General features: G+C 41.6%; 1 protein-coding gene across 1 annotated transcript in view; it reads right to left on the reverse strand.

Moving 5' to 3' along the window:
* Positions 1 to 18,259, reverse strand: part of cadps2 (Ca++-dependent secretion activator 2) — a 158,997-nt gene that overhangs the window by 81,441 nt on the left and 59,297 nt on the right. The window contains 6 exon segments of the mRNA XM_063874216.1: positions 4,131 to 4,270; positions 5,930 to 5,965; positions 5,967 to 6,042; positions 11,458 to 11,579; positions 12,291 to 12,521; positions 12,666 to 12,746. Coding sequence (XP_063730286.1) covers positions 4,131 to 4,270; positions 5,930 to 5,965; positions 5,967 to 6,042; positions 11,458 to 11,579; positions 12,291 to 12,521; positions 12,666 to 12,746 — 686 coding nt within the window.

The raw sequence follows: 18,259 nt of genomic DNA on the forward strand, positions 1-18,259 counted from the left end.
TATTGTTAATAATAATGATAATAACAACAACATGTATTTTTGTTATTGTTGTTATTATCATTGTTGTTGTTGTTGTTGTTATTAATAATAATAATAACAACAACATGTATTTTTGTTATTGTTGTTATTATTATTGTTGTTGTTGTTGTTATTAATATTAATAATAATGATGCATTTATTGTTGGAAAGAAGCTGCTGCCGTTTTGTGCTTTTGGATTTCATAACAGAACAAAACCACGATGGGAAACAGAATAAATGAAACATAACTCCTCCTGAAAACAGTGAGTATTTAGAGATTTAAACAAAGTGTAAACGCTTCTCGGATCGGCCATCTCCGTGGACTGCTTCAAATCCAGGATGAAAACACACTGTTATTCTCTAGCGTTTGCCTCCCTGTCGGGCTGATGGCGCCTCTGCCGATGTTTATTTGTGAATATGAGCCGCGTGTGTTAATGTTTACGTCGGTGTTTCCTTATTTTATTTCAATATAAAGGTTGTGTTACCGGCTCTGTTCTGTGCTTTATAAATAAAGGGGATTGATTGACCTCTCAGCTGCTCAACATGCCTTTATGTCGTCTTGAAAACATGTGACCCATTTGTTGACTTCTCATCAGTCAGAGTAAAATGTCACTTTATGTTTTCCATTCTGGGAAAATAAATAACATTTCCTGCTTGTGTTCTTTATTCTACTTTATTAAAGCGTATTTTTATCGCTGCATCACTTCTCCTCTTCTTGGATTCTATTTCCTTGACGTGTGAGGAGGTCTTTTCACTGGATTATAAAAGATGTTGTATTTATTTATCAGAAAGGCTCCCCTGACAGACTTTGGATCAAATGAAAACAACATCACATAAAGAGAGTAAAAGAAGGTAATAAAAGACAAAGGAAGACACCTTTCAGCAGGTGGATCATAGACAGTCGGGAGAGCAGAGACTCACAGAGGACAACACTGACCCCCTGCGGAGGCTCTGAGAACTGCAGGCACACCTTTCCCCTTTCAGTGCGTCTCAGATTCACTTCATTTAGTCCACTGAGGACCCTGTACTCCAGTAAAAGTACAAGTACTCAGATCTTGTACTCCAGTAAAAGTACAAGTACTCAGATTTTGTACTTGAGTAAAGTAGAAGTACTCAGGTCTTGTACTTGAGTAAAGTAGAAGTACTCAGGTCTTGTACTTGAGTAAAGTAGAAGTACTCAGATCTTGTTCTTGAGTAAAGTAGAAGTACTCAGGTCTTGTACTTGAGTAAAGTAGAAGTACTCAGGTCTTGTACTTGAGTAAAGTAGAAGTACTCAGGTCTTGTACTTGAGTAAAAGTAGAAGTACTCAGATCTTGTACTTGAGTAAAGTAGAAGTACTCAGATCTTGTACTTGAGTAAAGTAGAAGTACTCAGGTCTTGTACTTGAGTAAAGTAGAAGTACTCAGGTCTTGTACTTGAGTAAAAGTAGAAGTACTCAGATCTTGTACTTGAGTAAAGTAGAAGTACTCAGGTCTTGTACTTGAGTAAAGTAGAAGTACTCAGATCTTGTTCTTGAGTAAAGTAGAAGTACTCAGGTCTTGTACTTGAGTAAAGTAGAAGTACTCAGGTCTTGTACTTGAGTAAAGTAGAAGTACTCAGGTCTTGTACTTGAGTAAAAGTAGAAGTACTCAGATCTTGTACTTGAGTAAAGTAGAAGTACTCAGGTCTTGTACTTGAGTAAAGTAGAAGTACTCAGATCTTGTACTTGAGTAAAGTAGAAGTACTCAGGTCTTGTACTTGAGTAAAGTAGAAGTACTCAGGTCTTGTACTTGAGTAAAGTAGAAGTACTCAGGTCTTGTACTTGAGTAAAGTAGAAGTACCAGAGTGTAGGAATACTCTGTCACAGTAAAAGTATTCTAAATGTTCCTCCAGTGAAAGTAGAAAGTACTCTCCTCTAAATGTACTTAAAGTAGCGACAGTAAAAGTAGTCATTGTCTGATTGGTCCATTTCAGAATAATATCTCTGATATGTTTTATAATGATTGATCATTAAAGTGTTCTCAGAGCTGGTAAAGGTGCAGCTAGTTTGAATGGCTTTGTATACTGCAGGGTAGCTGCTGGATTTACTGCAGGTGAACTACAGTCTGATTTAAGGGCTGATTACTGATAGTAAATGTTTGGTTTTTAGATGATTGTCTGCTGCCATCTTCTGGTAGAAAGGAAGAACTACAAAAGTACAAGTCTTTTTTTTTTTTAATTTACAATAAACCTTAAAGTGCATCAGGATTTCTTTTTTATAAATCAGTTGTCTGTCTGTCAGTCCTGGTGCTAAATAGGCACAGTTACAATGGATATCTGAAAAGAAAACACTCTGAAATCTAATTAAATTATCTAAAATCTCCCTTCATAGTTAACAATGTTCAAAAGTAAATTAACTCTCAACTTTTTTCAGTCTGAAATAAACGAACTTCAGAGGTTTAGCTGATTGAACATTTTATCTGCCAATTAAAAGATGGAGTTAAATCGTTATCCATCACGTGATCGCATCCTCAGACTGTGTGTACTTCCTGTATTCAACCAGCAGGGGGAGCTGTTTGACTTTAAAGGAGAGTCTGTTCACCCCTTTTCTTCAGGTGAAGGGACTGGAACAAGGTCAGAGACACATGTGGAGTCTGTCTTTAATTAAAGTGCTGAAGCAAAACACAAAAAATCAGCAGGTAGAATGTGTTACTGTTAAGTCCTTTTATGTTTGTAATAGATTTGTATTGAATTTTCCACAGTAATAGTGTTTTCGTTGGGCGATGTTAGCATTGATAAATCTCCCCGTTCAGAACGGGAGGAGAAAGGCTTTTAAAGCAGTTTCTCTTCTCTCTCTCCTTTGAAAGAGGGTTTCACAAAAAGCTTTTGTATGCTTGAACTCGTGCTCTCTGCAGATAGAGTAAGGAAACATTGAAAGACTCAAAACCGGCCCATTTCTTTATAGAGAAAGCAAAGATGTAGACTTTGCTAGACTAGCGCACGTACAAAACATCGAGCAGTTTTCCCGTTGAGTGAAAAACCTTGCAAGAGATGTGCCTGATGCTGTCATTAAAGCGTTATGCTATCCTGTTCTTGAATCAGTTATTGAGAAAAGATTGTAATAAAAAATGCTGCCAGTCAAACTTGCTCCCACAGGTCACACAAGAAGATTCACAAAGAAAATCAAAAACAAAAACAAACTTCATCTCACTTATTCACACATACTAGAAGAGTCCTACTTTGTTTCTTAAACTAGGAGACAGAGGTTTTAAAAGGAGAATCTACAAATCAAAGTCCACACCAAAACTTTACCCAGAACCACCCAGGAGAACGACGTGTTTCTGAGCCATACGATGGACGATGGAGCGCCACTGTTTACTGAAGGTTGTTGTTCTTTAGCAAACAAACTGTACTTATATAGCTCGTTACCACTTCACAATAATATATAAAGGGTTTAGTTTGTAATTCATTTATTAATCAGGTTGTGAACACTTTATAAATCATTAATCAGCTTTTATAAGACAAGAGATGAACAGGGCCACTGTGACCGGTTGCTTGCCAAATAGTGAGCCCACATTGATCTGTACCGCTAAGCCTACTGGATACTCGTCTTCTTCATCAGCATCCTGGGTATCTGTTGTTCACCGAGTTGATTCCCCCCCGTGGATGCTGGCTGATGAAGAACAGGAAGGAAGCTAGGTAGCCAATATAAGGCTTAGTCATCTTGCCAAATAGTGAGCCTGTGTTGACGTATGGAAACGGTGTTAGAACTGGTTTATAACTGGTTCTTAATGGTTATTAAAGTGTTTACAACCTCATTATAAAGCCTTTATAAGGGTAGTCTTATTGTAAAAGGGTACAAAAGCTCTTCATCAGGTCTTCTGGACCCCTCAAAGCGCTTCACATTCTACGCGTCATGTTGACTGCATGGGCTGGGATCGAACCAGCAACCTACTGGGTGGAACGACGACCGCACTCCCTCTCAGCCATTGAGTTATCTCTGCTGCCCAGAGACGTTTGGCACACCAGAGAGGAACACAGCCACTCTCTCCCTTCAAATCAACCTCTTAAACTGACTGTGGACGTTTCTCCAGGATCTCGTGACCCTGTACAGGACCTCTGTGTGACCCCCACCCCCCTCCCCTCAGACTCACCCGCTGTGCTTCATGTTGGGGGGTTTGTCCATGCGGACGGCCAGCTTGATCTTCAGCTCCGAGTCCTGGCTGTTCTTGGGGACGACCATCCGGTGAAACTCCGCCTGCTTCGGACTGTTGGTGGTGGGGTTCAGCACCACCTGAGAGTGGGGGTGGAGACGACGACGACATGATGTCAGTAAAGTGCTCGGGAACAACCTGGTGTGTATGTTATTTATAAACCTTTATTATATTACATATATCTTTGTTGTTGACGTCTCGGTGCGATACATCTTTTTCTAGAACCCTTTTGCCTTACTGTTGAAATAAATACACTTCCCTTGCCTTTATTTTTGGAGTAACAAAGCAAGGTACCACTTCACAATAAGACTAGCCTTACAAAGGATTCATAAAGGGATTATAATGAGGTTATTAATTAGGTTGTAAAGACTTTATTAACCATTAAGAACCAGTTATAAACCAGCTCTAACATAGTTTCCATACATCAACACGGCTCACTATTCGGCAAGATGACTAAGCCTCATATTGGCTACCTAGCTTACTCCCTTTTCTTCATTAGCCAACATCCTTGCTATCTGTTGTTCAGTGATAGCACCCCCCCACTCACGCTGTTCTATATTCCATATTTGTATTTTCTCTTTTAATAATTAGCCTTTAGTCTTCCCCTATAGGTTTTAATGCATGTCAATGGTCTACAAGGTCTTAAATCCCTGTCTTCCCTCCAGAGAGAAAACGTCCCTTTGAAGGAGTTTCACTTCCATCCAAAAAGCGCCTTGACTTTTAACGACGGGTTTAGTTAGAGTCGTTCCTCCCGGCTGTGAGTCGTCACGGTGACAGTGATGAGCATCGGAGGAGCAGAGCAGCCCGTAAGAGAAGCTGTGTGTTTGCATGGAGCCGCTGTGGTGTTGATATTAACTCTGACTGAGTCGTGTTGGCAGAGCTAACCGGCTGTGAATGAGAGACTGTAAACACTGCCTCAAAAATATGAGTCAGCAGTTGATGAGTTCACTAAACAGAAAGATGTAGAAGAGTTTAAAATGACTTAATTAAGATTGTTGAAGTTTTGATGAGTCTTGTTCACTTTCTGTCCCTCATTATGTGTTAACATGTCTTGTTTTTTACCGGGGTTACGTCTAGAAGATATATACGTAACTTATAATACATCTAGGAACTTTTAAATGTTACCGGATTGAAGATGCTGGTGTTTGTGAAGTTTGATGTGTGGTGGTGAACCCCTGTCCCCACTGAAAACACCACAGCACATATACCACAACTCACGTTTGATTCGGCGGTAATCACCTGCGAGCTCAGAACATATTGGGGCATAGCCCTTTAAATTTCTTTTATTTGTTTTTTGTTTTAAATGCGTTGCAGAGATAGCTGCAGTCACGGTTTGGAAGAAAGGTGAAAACATGAAAGAGTAAAACGGCGAATATCGATAGGCCTATATCTATTATAGATTACAGAAAGCGCTGTGGAACCTGTTGCTGGAGCGCTGGGTGTTGATTAACTCTGATAGTCGTGTTGGAGGTAACGTGTGAATGAGAGACTGTAAACCTGCAAAAATTGAGAGCGTTGATGAGTTCACTAAACAGGAAGTGTGAAGGTTAAGACTTATAAGATTGTTGAAGTTTTGATGAGTCTTGATCCTTTCTTCTCATTAGTTTAAGTCTTGCTTTTTACTGATTTAGTCTAAAATCAACAAACAGGCACGATGTATACAAAGCAGTCAGAATAAGCGTGTGTGTGTGTGGTTGAATGTGTGTGTGTGTGTGTGTGTGTGTGTGTGTGTGTGTTACCCGGCCCAGCTCCTTGTCCTCCAGAGCCAGGACCCCCGGTGCTCTCTGTGAACAGCTTCACTTTGACGGAGGGGAGGGGGTGTGTGGTGGTGAAGTCCCCCTGGGTCCCCCACCTGAAAAACACACACACACACACACACACACACACAACACACACAGGAGTTAATTGATCTTCACGCTGCCGGTAAATCACCCTGCAGAGCCTTTCTGCACACACAGAAGTTAGGATTTACAAAGTCCAATAAAGTTTGTTCAAAAACCCAACCACATCCACAACAGTGTTCAAAACGCGAGAAGAAAACATATTGCTTTTTTTAACAAACTTACATTTTATAGAGCCAAAAGCCTTCACATGTTAATGTAAGCATGATGCAATTATTTGTTTGGTGCAGGAGCGCCATTAAAAGGATTAATTGCGTAACAAAATCATTCAAATGAATATTGAAGTATAAAGAGGAACCAATACAATAATAACCTTAATGTGAAGATACAAAATAATAAAACCAATAATAAAATAAATGTGGGGATTTAAAGAGGAATTAACCAAGAACATTTAGGAGGAAAAAAGATGCAATAAATAAAGTAATAAATACTTTAAATATGAATGAAAGCTTTTGGAAACATTTGAAAGAATAAAAAATATCTGAAAATCCCCCAAAAAAACACCGGAAATATGAAGAGGAATAAAAAAACTCCATAAATGTGGAAATAAAAAGACAAACAAATACAAAATGACTGTAAGCAGATGTATTTTATAGAGCTTTTTGTGAAGCTACAAAATGCATCTTGCTCCTAAATGCATTTCCTCTGACATAACGGACTGCAAAGTTAACTTCTAGCAGAGGTCACCCTGAAAACTCCTCTCTCTCCCTAATATCATCACATCTCGTGTGATGTCACAGATCCAGAGTCAGCAACACACACACACTGTTCATCATACACACACGCTCTGAGGGATCAGGGAGGCATTACACAATCCCATCATAACATGCCCTTATCTCACAACTGTCAGTGTGTGTGTGTGTGTGTGTGTGTGTGTGTGTGTGTGTGTGTTGCTGTACAAATGACAAGTGACCCCTTCACTTGTTGAGGGCGTGAATCAAAGCCACATATTCAGTTCCTCTTGTTTCCAAGGCAACATTATGCGGGAAAAGGTGTGTGTGGTGAAGTCCCACACACACTCAGTAATGGCAGACATCAGAGGACAGACACCAACAGCTCTGACCTCCTGTGATTCCTGACCTGAGATAAAAGTCTAAACGCTTCTGAACGACGTCTTTATGTCTCCGTCTCGCCTGGAATGAAAACTTGACCTTGAGCGATAAAAACATTCAACCAAACCACGGGAATCTCAGCTGCTGCTAGCTCCTGTTGATTCGGTTTATTTTCACACTTCATTTGCAGCCAGTGGCATTTCATTCCACTATCTGTACATCAAATAATAGGGCTGTTGAGAATAAATGTCATTCTTCAGGTGCCTGAATATATTTCCTTTGTTGTGCTTCTCACTGTCCGACTCCTGTCTGTGCGTCATATCTATGCCTTTTATAGCTTTGACGTTTTCATTTCCATGCCTGCAGTCCACACATTCAGTACACGAAATGTAGGTAGTTTAAATCCTCACGAACATTCAAAATTCAAACACATCACAGTCATTAAGTCTGAAGTCTTTTTATACCTACCCTTTTTAATGTAGTTATTTGATAATTTCTGATGAAATATATTTACTGAAAATGTAAGAAATAATCATAATAACCAATTATTTTTAACTTTTGCTTTAGCATGCTAGCTAGCTAACGTTAGCTAGCTAGCTTATACATGGACGTATAATAAGAACTGGATACAGCGTTGGAGGCGGGGCTTCGTTCATTCCTATGAGAGCTGCTCATTGGTGCATGAAGACAAAATGGCCTGAGATTCTCGAGAGCAAAACGTCACAAATTACCCTTCATGCCTGGCTGTCGAGCGCATAGAGCATGCGTAGTTGAGTTCCCCTTAAGCCCCGCCCCCAATCTCCCGCTCTCGGCTCATAGAATGAATGGAGAGAGAAAATAAACCTAGATTCAACTTTTAGCGAATAGTACAACTTTAAGGACCTAATGTTTTAATAAGGGTTACAAAAGGGTTCATACTGGGTAGTTTATTTAGTTTTTAAAAAAAATATCGACCGATTTACAGACGTCTCTTTCCCAATGTAAGACAATGGGAAAAGTCTTTCTGGGCCGGAAGACGTCACGGACTGATACGGAAGTTGTAGTACCCGCCGCGTATTTTCCTCATACCAATAAACAGAAAGTATCTTGTGTCTGCTGCACCTTTCAATTTTTACTCAGGACTGAATACTTTCCTTTTTTCGTTGACTTTTGTCTGATGTTTGATCAGTTCCTCGCGCCGCACTGTAGGCCTATGTTTTATTCAGTTTCGTTGCTTGTTTTCTATTATCTTACTTGTACTTGAATCTGTTTGTAATGTGTCTCTTCCTCCGTAAATCCAACCCCAACACGCTCGACAGATTATTAATTTCGCGCCATAGCATTATAAAGAACGGTCACGCGCACATCTGTCAGCCTAAACCGTCGTCACAAAACCGTTTATCATGGTTCGTGCTTCGCGACTGCAATGCATGATGGGATATATTGCTTGTTAGTGACCATCGGTTGCCTACTACATTTCACGGTGAATTTTGGGAAACAATGAGTGCACTATATAGTGAACATCAATACTCACTCAACATTCGGACGCCACTACAAAATGTCGTACGGAAATGATTTCGGACACAGCCCAAGTCTGGAGCACTTCCGGGGGGCTTGATATGAACCCATAGAGCATGCGTAGTTGAGTTTCCCCTTAAGCCCCGCCCCCAATATCCCGCTGTCGGCTCAGTAGAATGAATGGAGAGAGAAAATAAATCCGGAATCAGCTTTAAAATCATTTTACATATTTCAGATCCAACGATTCAAATAAGATCTATAAAAGAGATCGCGATGGGATTTTGTTAAAGAAAAATGATCCGCTGATTTACAGACGTCTCTTTCCGACTGACACGGAAGATGTAGTACCGCCTTGTGAACACTACGAATATTTGCCTCATTGTCTGGCGCACTTCCTGGGGGCTTGAGTTTATGGGATAGTTAACTCACCTTAGCTAACTTTTAATGTAGATAGCTGAAGTTCGCTAGTTAGTCGGAAGAACTAACACATGCAGTGTGTGAAATGGGAAAAGGGGCGGCGCTACATCAAGGGAACATTTTCTGAAAAAGTCCCCCCAAAAAATAAATACACACTTGTCTAAAAACAGCAGTAACACAGCTTTAATATTGATAAGGGACAATTACGTGTAGTTCATATTTTCATATCATTTTGTGATTCATTAAAATGCTCCATCTAAAATGTAATCCTGAGCGTCTCCCTGTATTCTCTGTCCTCAATCATCAGCTAGTGTTTGTCTCTGAGACTAATTGGTACATAAAGGGTAAACGTGTTTGTGTTTACAATCCTCACCGTGGGGCTATATTTACAATTGTTGAGTCTTACATCATTTTCTGGAAGGTGGAACACTAGTGTTTGCAGCAGTTGAGCAAAGGATCTACTAACTTAATTAACATTTCAATTATCATCATGAACCTTTGTGCCCGGCTACAGTCTCTGCAGCTCATTATGCAAGGAACAGGACCTTTGGAAGTGATAATCAGGGGCGGGCTTGATTTGTAATAAACACCAGGAAACATCGGTCCTTTCAGCGGTCCACAGAGGCCCGACGTTGTGCAGATAATTGAGGGTGCTGCTAATGAAAAGGTCCTCGGTGATTAAACCGCTCCAGGAGTCATCAGAGCGGGCGGCCGGCGGGGTAATCACAGCTGATCACGCCAGTGTAATTACAGTTAACCACGGCGTCATCAAGGGAGCAGAGGAAGACCATAATCACACTGAAGGTTAACGGGCGGTCTGGCTTCAGCGGAGGGGTCGTCGGGCGGCGCTGGGAGAGTGGCTGTTCGGAGGGTAGAGGGCGGGCATTAAGAACCAGCTCCACCAGTAGCATGGGGAAGGGCAGCCTCATCACAGGGACTACTGTGCATGCATCAGGGTCATGTAGAAAGACTGTATGAGTTACAGTCAATAAATACTGGAACGCTCAAAAGAAAAAGGGGGTTTTCCCGAAGGATTTTCAAGCCCCTCTTCTGTGGAAGCTGCTCGCAGTTTGAGTTGGGGAGGCAGACCCCCTCTCTATATTCAAGAGTAGGACGTTCCTTTGTGATAAAGCTTATATATTACAGTATAGAAACACTCCTCCTCCTCCTCCTCCTCCTCCTCCCATAGTCTCTCCATGCCTTCTCTGATGTCTGTCTTAACCTCATGTAAAGCGGTCTTGGGTCCCTTGAACGGCGCTATATAAATGACATGTATTATTATTAATATCGTTATTATATTATGGGCTGGTATACAACCTCACAGGGTGACGCAGCGTCCAGGGAAACAGGCTGTAAACTGTTAAAGCCCCCGTAAAGTCATTTGAGGTATGATGCTGTAATACCACCTGAATACTTTAAATATATGCATGAGACTCAAACAGCATTTCTGAACTATGCTTTTCATTATATTTTAAGCCGGTATAGCTTGCTGGTTTTCCTCTTTAAGACAGTTCAGCCAGTGGACAACCTAATACCCTGGGGTATTTCCAGGGGGTCAGAGGTCAAACAGACACTCTGTATTCTAAAGTTACCTTCATTTGTTAGGGGGATGCATTTCACTTTTCATAGTGCACAGAATAGCTGGTGTTGAGGGGGACATAAATCCATGTTTCTTGTTGAGTTGAGCATGACTGCTGTAACTCATGTCCTTGTTCATGTGTTGTCAACATGGTAGGGAACATGAGGGGACACAGAGGAAAGGCAGGGCTGAGACGAGTCAGTACAACTACTTTCAATACACTTACTCCCAGTACCTAATCATCTGTAGTCAGACGATTCCTCCACTGAGTTATATCTTAAAGAGACGACACACTGTTGTTTGCAAGAAATCACACTAAGATGTTGAGAGAATCTGTCGCCCATAAATGCACCTCACTGGATGGATTTTTAACCGAGAGAGAGAGTGTTTCGTGGACCGAGGAGACTGGAGATCCTAAATGGGTCTGTCTCCCAGAGTCAAACTAAACCTGGAGACGTTTAGTCATTATGCTCCAAATATCTGGAACAAACGACCATAAAAACTCAAGGCTGGAGACTTTTCTTTTTGCTGCCTTTCAATAAAGTGTTTAATGGCGGGACGTTAAGAGACTAACTTGGAAGTGTTTCTCAACCTTTCAAACTTAACCTGAACAAACAGAAGAGTGTGTATGGAATATGTTGGCATCACATACCTGGTTTGTTTACTGGATTTGAATCAGGAATCTGTTTGTGTTCTCATCTATCTGTGAGGAGCTCCTCTGCACTCTCCATAAGTCTCTGTGTGCAGCATAGATTTGATGACATCACAAAGCCTCTCCAGGTCTGTGAGTGGTTAAGGCAACAGGAGGAGGTTTGACTCACTGCGGTCTGGAGGCCTCCGCCTGGTCCGTCTGCAGCTTCTCCCCGCCCTCCACCTCCATGGTGCAGTACACGATGCGGTTTGGAGCCACGGACTTCAGACCCAGCACCTCCACGATCACTATCTGAAGAATAAAACCCAGCAGAGAAGAAACCATGAGGACTCTTTAAATACAACTGAGTAACATCTGCAACCATAAAAACCCCAGTATGAGTATCAAATCTACCAATAACTTCACAAATGAATAGTACTATTAGTGAAAATAACAATAACTTACAAATGTAACCCTGTTTAAAAGAAAACACCGTACAGGCTCTTTCTCCAACTACTACACTCATATTTTAAGGGGAATTGATTAAAAAATGCACAAACATAAAGTTAGCGTGTTTTTTTAAACTATTTTTTAATTGTAATTAGAGCCTTATTGTGAGTTACTTTGGATAAACTACTTTTCATAAAAACCTGATATCATGCCAGACTTTAGGATACAAAAATGGATCAAATGGGTCTCTAAAATGTTCAATATGTCAGGATTATATTGCCAAATTAATTTCACTAAAATAAAGTTAGAAATGAATTGGGAATACTACGTTTTATTTCCTTTAATTATTGGAATAACATAACTATCATGTTTTCTTTCCCAAAGATAATGTATTAGTGGACATCTGATATTGTAGCAGCCCTTAGGATAAATAACGATCAAAAAGGGTGGAAATAATTATCGATATCTTTCTCTTTCTACGGAAACTAATTGAGCTTCCGAAATTAAATCATACACTATTGTCAGCAGTTATTTTGCCAGTCATATACAAGGTCCACACACACACACACACACCTCCAGAGTGAAGGACAGCACCACGTCGGACTTGGACAGGACGTCCCCCTCGTCCATGTCCAGGAAGGAGTTGTTCATGTTGGAGCGTTTCAGCTTCTGCTTGAAGTCCGGCCCCCCCTTAGACACCGGCAGACTCTCCAGGTTCGCCATGAGCAAGTTCACCGAGGACCGCAGCTCCTCCACGTACAGGGGCTCCATGTCCGCCGAGAGGAACCGCGGGTATCTGACCTCCTGCAGGACACACAGGCACAGGCACCAAACACACACACACACACACCCACACACACACACACACACACACACACACACACACACACACACGATAAGTGATGGGTTTATGTTTATTTAATGATAATAATAAAGTGTGCTCCTCACCCGGCCGATCTTCTCTGCCAACTGCAGCCGGCCGTCCAGCTCTCTGCGGATCTGAGCCGCCTGCTCGTCCACGTTGTCCAGCTGAGAGAAACATCAGAGACACACAAAAGAGAAGGGGGGGGGAGGGCACACAGCAGGATGAGTCCTCTCTGAGTAAGTGGATTTTAAGGATGCTCAGTTGTGAATTGATTTACCAATTACCAGCTGGGGTGGTAACAGGTAACGGCAATTAACCAATCAGTGGTTTATCAACTTCATCATGGGCTTTGTGAACATTAAAGCATGGAGACATGTGACAGTAGAGGCACAAAATACTGATATGAAGCTGAAAATTAGCAGAAGTTAACTAGGAAAGGTTCAATCTAAGTACTCTGAGGGTGTTTATGTAGACCTACATGTTTATATTAAGTCTTTTGAACATTTTCTAGGTGATCCTTATGTTATCCAATTATTTTGATGTCTTAGGTATGAAGTTCAATCAGGAAGACCGTCTTTATATCGTGTCATTCACATATTTCCATCTTACTATGCTCCCTCTGGGGGGCGTTCACTCCCCAGCTAGACCTATCACATTCGTCTCTATTCCCACAAGCCAATCACAGCGCACTGTTACCCTTATAAATCCAGGTTTCACGTCAAACTTAAACCACTCCTCTTCAAACCGACCTCCATCAATCCCTTCACGCCTCCAGTGTCTTTATCGGCTCGGTTTCCCCCTCCTGAAAGATACTCCCGCACAACGAGATCTAATCTCCAAACACCATAACATTCATCTGTGATCTTGTACGGTGTATTGTTGGAAGAGCCTCATATTTTCATTTCCAAAACTGCGCTGTAGCTACAGAGCAAATCACAATCAAACCTCAGAATCAAAATGATCTATCGGGCTGAAAGCTGCTGTCTGCCCATCAATAAAACATGGAATAGATTCATGTTCACACTGAGAGGGTGGTGGGATACACTCCATGTCAGCGAGACTCAAAGAGGAGATGAAAGCAGAGGGAAACTTGAACGAGGTTTTGCTGAGTGTGCAGAAACACAGAGCCTCGTTTCCCAAATCTGTGACGAACAGCGCCGCCTGAAACTGAAATCAGAGATAAAGCCGCTGCGATGGAAACTGTCCCGAAGCCGAAGAGACAAGTGGAACCTATCGGAAGAGATAACGCAGAGGACAGATAAGCTGTTTAATTTGAGACAGGGAGCAGAAAATCAGTTAGGAATCAGCTGTCTCAGTGACGGAGGACGAGGGGAGATATCCAGCAGAGGAAAACGCTGAGCAGCAACTTCTGAAATAACTGAGCTACAGAAGAACCCGTCAGTCTGATTCAATCTGTCTTTAACCTTCTGTTTGCAGCGTCTCCACATCGCTGGAGGAGGTGTTGGGATTGTTTTTTAGGAGAAGCAAAAAACGTTTATTTTTCTGAACATGTGTTTGCTATCTCGTAGGCTGAGGATAATAGTTTAACTTGTTCCCTGTTTTTTAAAATATTTATTCATCAGGACTATTATTACAAGTGAGGGTCAGACTCTCCCATAACTGATGGTCTTTCAAACCAAATAAGGAATAGATTTGCTATAGAAAGGGTTATGTTAAAATATACACTTCTAAATGGGAGCGCTGGGTGACGTTCAGGATCATAGAGCTGGTCTCTGTCTCTGTTTCTCTCTCTCACCTGAAATGTTTTCTGGTTTTATTCTAACAATGTGATCACATGACTCCTCCTGATGCCACTGCAGATCTGCTGTAAGCTAGCTAGCTAATGTAGCTAACCTTCCAGTTCTGAGTTTTACAAACCCCCCAAAAAAGAAAAATCCTACTTTTTTTTGTTTTGCAAAATTACATTTCCGTCAACAACTTTCTTTAGTAGACAATATTTATTGGTCTATTATTTTTGTTAGTTAACTATTAAGAATATTTTGTTGTCAATTTTTTTGTTGTCAATTTTTTTTTATCTCCAACATTTTTCTTTTCTCATTGTTTTCCTTTTTCTGTCTGCAACTATTTTTTGGGCCAGTAACTTGACGAATAACCAGCGTAAAATATCTGCAGTGACATCAGAAGGAGTCACATTTCAGGAGAGTTTCCAACAACAGAGACAGAGACCAGCTCTATGATCCTGAACGTCACCCAGCTGTGTGCGTCTCTCTTTAGTGTCCCCTGGTCTCCAGCTGTGTGCGTCTCTCTTTAGTGTCCCCTTGTCTCCAGCTGTGTGCGTCTCTCTTTAGTGTCCCCTGGTCTCCAGCTGTGTGCGTCTCTCTTTAGTGTCCCCTTGTCTCCAGCTGTGTGCGTGTCTCTTTAGTGTCCCCTGGTCTCCAGCTGTGTGCGTCTCTCTTTAGTGTCCCCTTGTCTCCAGCTATGTGTGTCTCTCTTTAGTTTCCCCTGGTCTCCAGCTGTGTTCGTCTCTCTTTAGTGTCCCCTGGTCTCCAGCTGTGTGCATCTCTCTTTAGTGTCCCCTTGTCTCCAGCTATGTGTGTCTCTCTTTAGTTTCCCCTGGTCTCCAGCTGTGTGCGTCTCTCTTTAGTGTCCCCTGGTCTCCAGCTGTGTGCGTCTCTCTTTAGTGTCCCCTGGTCTCCAGCTGTGTGCGTCTCTCTTTAGTGTCCCCTGGTCTCCAGCTATGTGTGTCTCTCTTTAGTTTCCCCTGGTCTCCAGCTGTGTTCGTCTCTCTTTAGAGTCCCCTGGTGTCCAGCTGTGTGCGTCTCTCTTTAGTGTCCCCTGGTCTCCAGCTGTGTGCGTCTCTCTTTAGTGTCCCCTGGTCTCCAGCTATGTGTGTCTCTCTTTAGTTTCCCCTGGTCTCCAGCTGTGTTCGTCTCTCTTTAGTGTCCCCTGGTCTCCAGCTGTGTGCGTCTCTCTTTAGTGTCCCCTGGTCTCCAGCTGTGTGCGTCTCTCTTTAGTGTCCCGTGGTCTCCAGCTGTGTGCGTCTCTCTGTAGTGTCCCCTGGTCTCCAGCTGTGTGCGTCTCTCTTTAGTGTCCCCTGGTGTCCAGCTGTGTGCGTCTCTCTTTAGTGTCCCCTGGTCTCCAGCTGTGTGCGTCTCTCTTTAGTGTCCCCTGGTCTCAGCTGTGTGCGTCTCTCTTTAGTGTCCCCTGGTCTCCAGCTGTGTGCGTTTCTCTTTAGTGTCCCCTGGTCTCTTTAGTGTCCCCTGGTCTCCAGCTGTGTGCGTCTCTCTGTGTGCGTCTCTCTTTAGTGTCCCCTGGTCTCCAGCTGTGTGTGTCTCTCTTTAGTGTCCCCTGGTCTCCGTAGTGTTTGGAGCTTCTTGCAGCGTTTGGTTTCTGCAGCTTTAGTAAACGCTGCTCATGTTTCCTCTGCTGAATGTTCTCTAGATGCTGCTGGTGTTGAAGAGCTGCTGCAGATGAGTTTTGCACATTTGTGTTTTTATATTTGCATTCTTTTGAGACTGCAGTGAGTTTCTCCAAATGGAACTGCTTTGTGCTGTTGTAGCAGCTTTGCACCTGTCGGCCACCGTAGTTGAAAGCTCTACAGGAAGTCTGGATTTATTTTGATGACATTAAATAGTTGTGATTTCTTCCTTTAAAAACTAAAAAGCGATCATTGTCACGTGGTGTCTTTAATCCCTGATTGTTACGTGTTGACAGCGCTGTTTTACTTTTACGCAACACTGTTCAACTCTTGGGTTGAATCCATTCTCCTTGCCAACTTCTCCTCCAGTAACCAGAACAGGAAATTATGTGTGAATACTTCCTATGACAAGAATAGTTCTGAACCATAAAGGGGGGTTTGAGATTTAGCATCCGACAGCAATGAATGAAACATTTAGCAGTGGAGATATTTTTAAAACAGTTATTGATGAAGAAATTGGTTGTTTAGTAAAATAATTAGCGTTGCCGTCACCTAGTGTCACCACTTCCTGTCGGGGCTGACATCTGCCCCCACTAATTGCAGAGGGATGAAGATTTCTTTCACGGCTGATTTGACAGATTTAGTTTCTGCTGACAAAAAGAATCAGAAGTCTGTTGAGTGGAACCGTGTGCGGAGAGACATTTAGAGTTAGTCTGCATGAGTTTCTGATTACTGTGCTTTAATTAACAACACTGTGAGGAAGGAAAGAGGAATGAATTATCAGAGGGATGGGCGTCCAAATAGACTGTTCAAATATGTGACGGATGCAGTTTTAAAAGTTATTAATGTTTTAATTATGACTTATTCAATGTTAATCTTCTGTGGATGAATCAGTGTGCTAGAGGTGTTTATGATTGAAAAATAATTAAGAATTATATTAAAAAAGTTTCATTATTGGTCTCAGAAATTTGAAAAAAGGCAGAAGTTTTTGTAAAAAAAAGGGATAATAATAAAAAACTACAGCACAGTCACATGACTTCACGTCCCCACCGCTAAGCTAAAGACGGCTAATGTTGGGCTATAAAGGAACTACAGCACGGTCACATGACTTCACGTCACCACCGCTAAGCTAAAGGTGGCTAATGTTGGGCTATAAAGGAACTACAGCACGGTCACATGACTTCACGTCTCCACCGCTAAGCTAAAGGAGGCTAATGTTGGGCTATAAAGGAACTACAGCACGGTCACATGACTTCACGTCACCACCGCTAAGCTAAAGGAGGCTAATGTTGGGTTATAAAGGAACTACAGCACGGTCACATGACTTCACGTCTCCACTGCTAGGCTAAAGACGGCTAATGTTGGGCTATAAAGGAACTACAGCACGGTCACATGACTTCACGTCCCCACCGCTAAGCTAAAGACGGCTAATGTTGGGCTATAAAGGAACTACAGCACGGTCACATGACTTCACCTCCCCACCGCTAAGCTAAAGGAGGCTAATGTTGGGCTATAAAGGAACTACAGCACGGTCACATGACTTCACGTCACCACCGCTAAGCTAAAGGAGGCTAATGTTGGGCTATAAAGGAACTACAGCACGGTCACATGACTTCACGTCACCACCGCTAAGCTAATGATTTTTATTAAAGTTTAGATGCCTTTTTTAGAGCTCCTGTGTGTAAGTGTGCGTTTACTGTATGTGATCAGAAAAACAACTGCTTGTGTTGCTATGCATTCCTGCTGGTGTTTCACATCAATTACAGTTCGATCTAATTAACTGTCGTGAGATACCGGAGCGCAGTCTATCTGATGTGGGTGCAACAGATTCAGTCTTGTGAGGGTTACACACACTCAGGGTTAGAAACCTCATGAAGGAATAACAGCAGCAGCTGCCAAACATACAGACATAACAGCTTGCATGCAAGGAAAGAAATGTGTGTTATTTTGAGCCGCAACCCTGCATACATTTATACAGCATGTATAATATTTATTTTATATTATAAAGATTATACCTGTATTTTTTCTGTAATTCTTTTACTAGTGTGTTATCTGTTATCGTTGAGCCGCAATCCTGAATGCATTGATTCTTTTATATTGTTTTTATTTATTAGTTTACATGAAATGGTGCGCATGTTTCTTTATTTATTTATTGTTATTTTAATTATTATTATAATTATAATAATTATTTGTATTGATATTTTATTTACAAGTATTGTTATTTTAAATATTAATACAATAATTATTAATATTTACATTATTATTATGAGCTAACTTTTGTATTGTTTGTATTAAGTT

This window comes from Eleginops maclovinus, chromosome 2 (assembly GCF_036324505.1).
Source record: "Eleginops maclovinus isolate JMC-PN-2008 ecotype Puerto Natales chromosome 2, JC_Emac_rtc_rv5, whole genome shotgun sequence".
Taxonomy (NCBI): domain Eukaryota; kingdom Metazoa; phylum Chordata; class Actinopteri; order Perciformes; family Eleginopidae; genus Eleginops; species Eleginops maclovinus.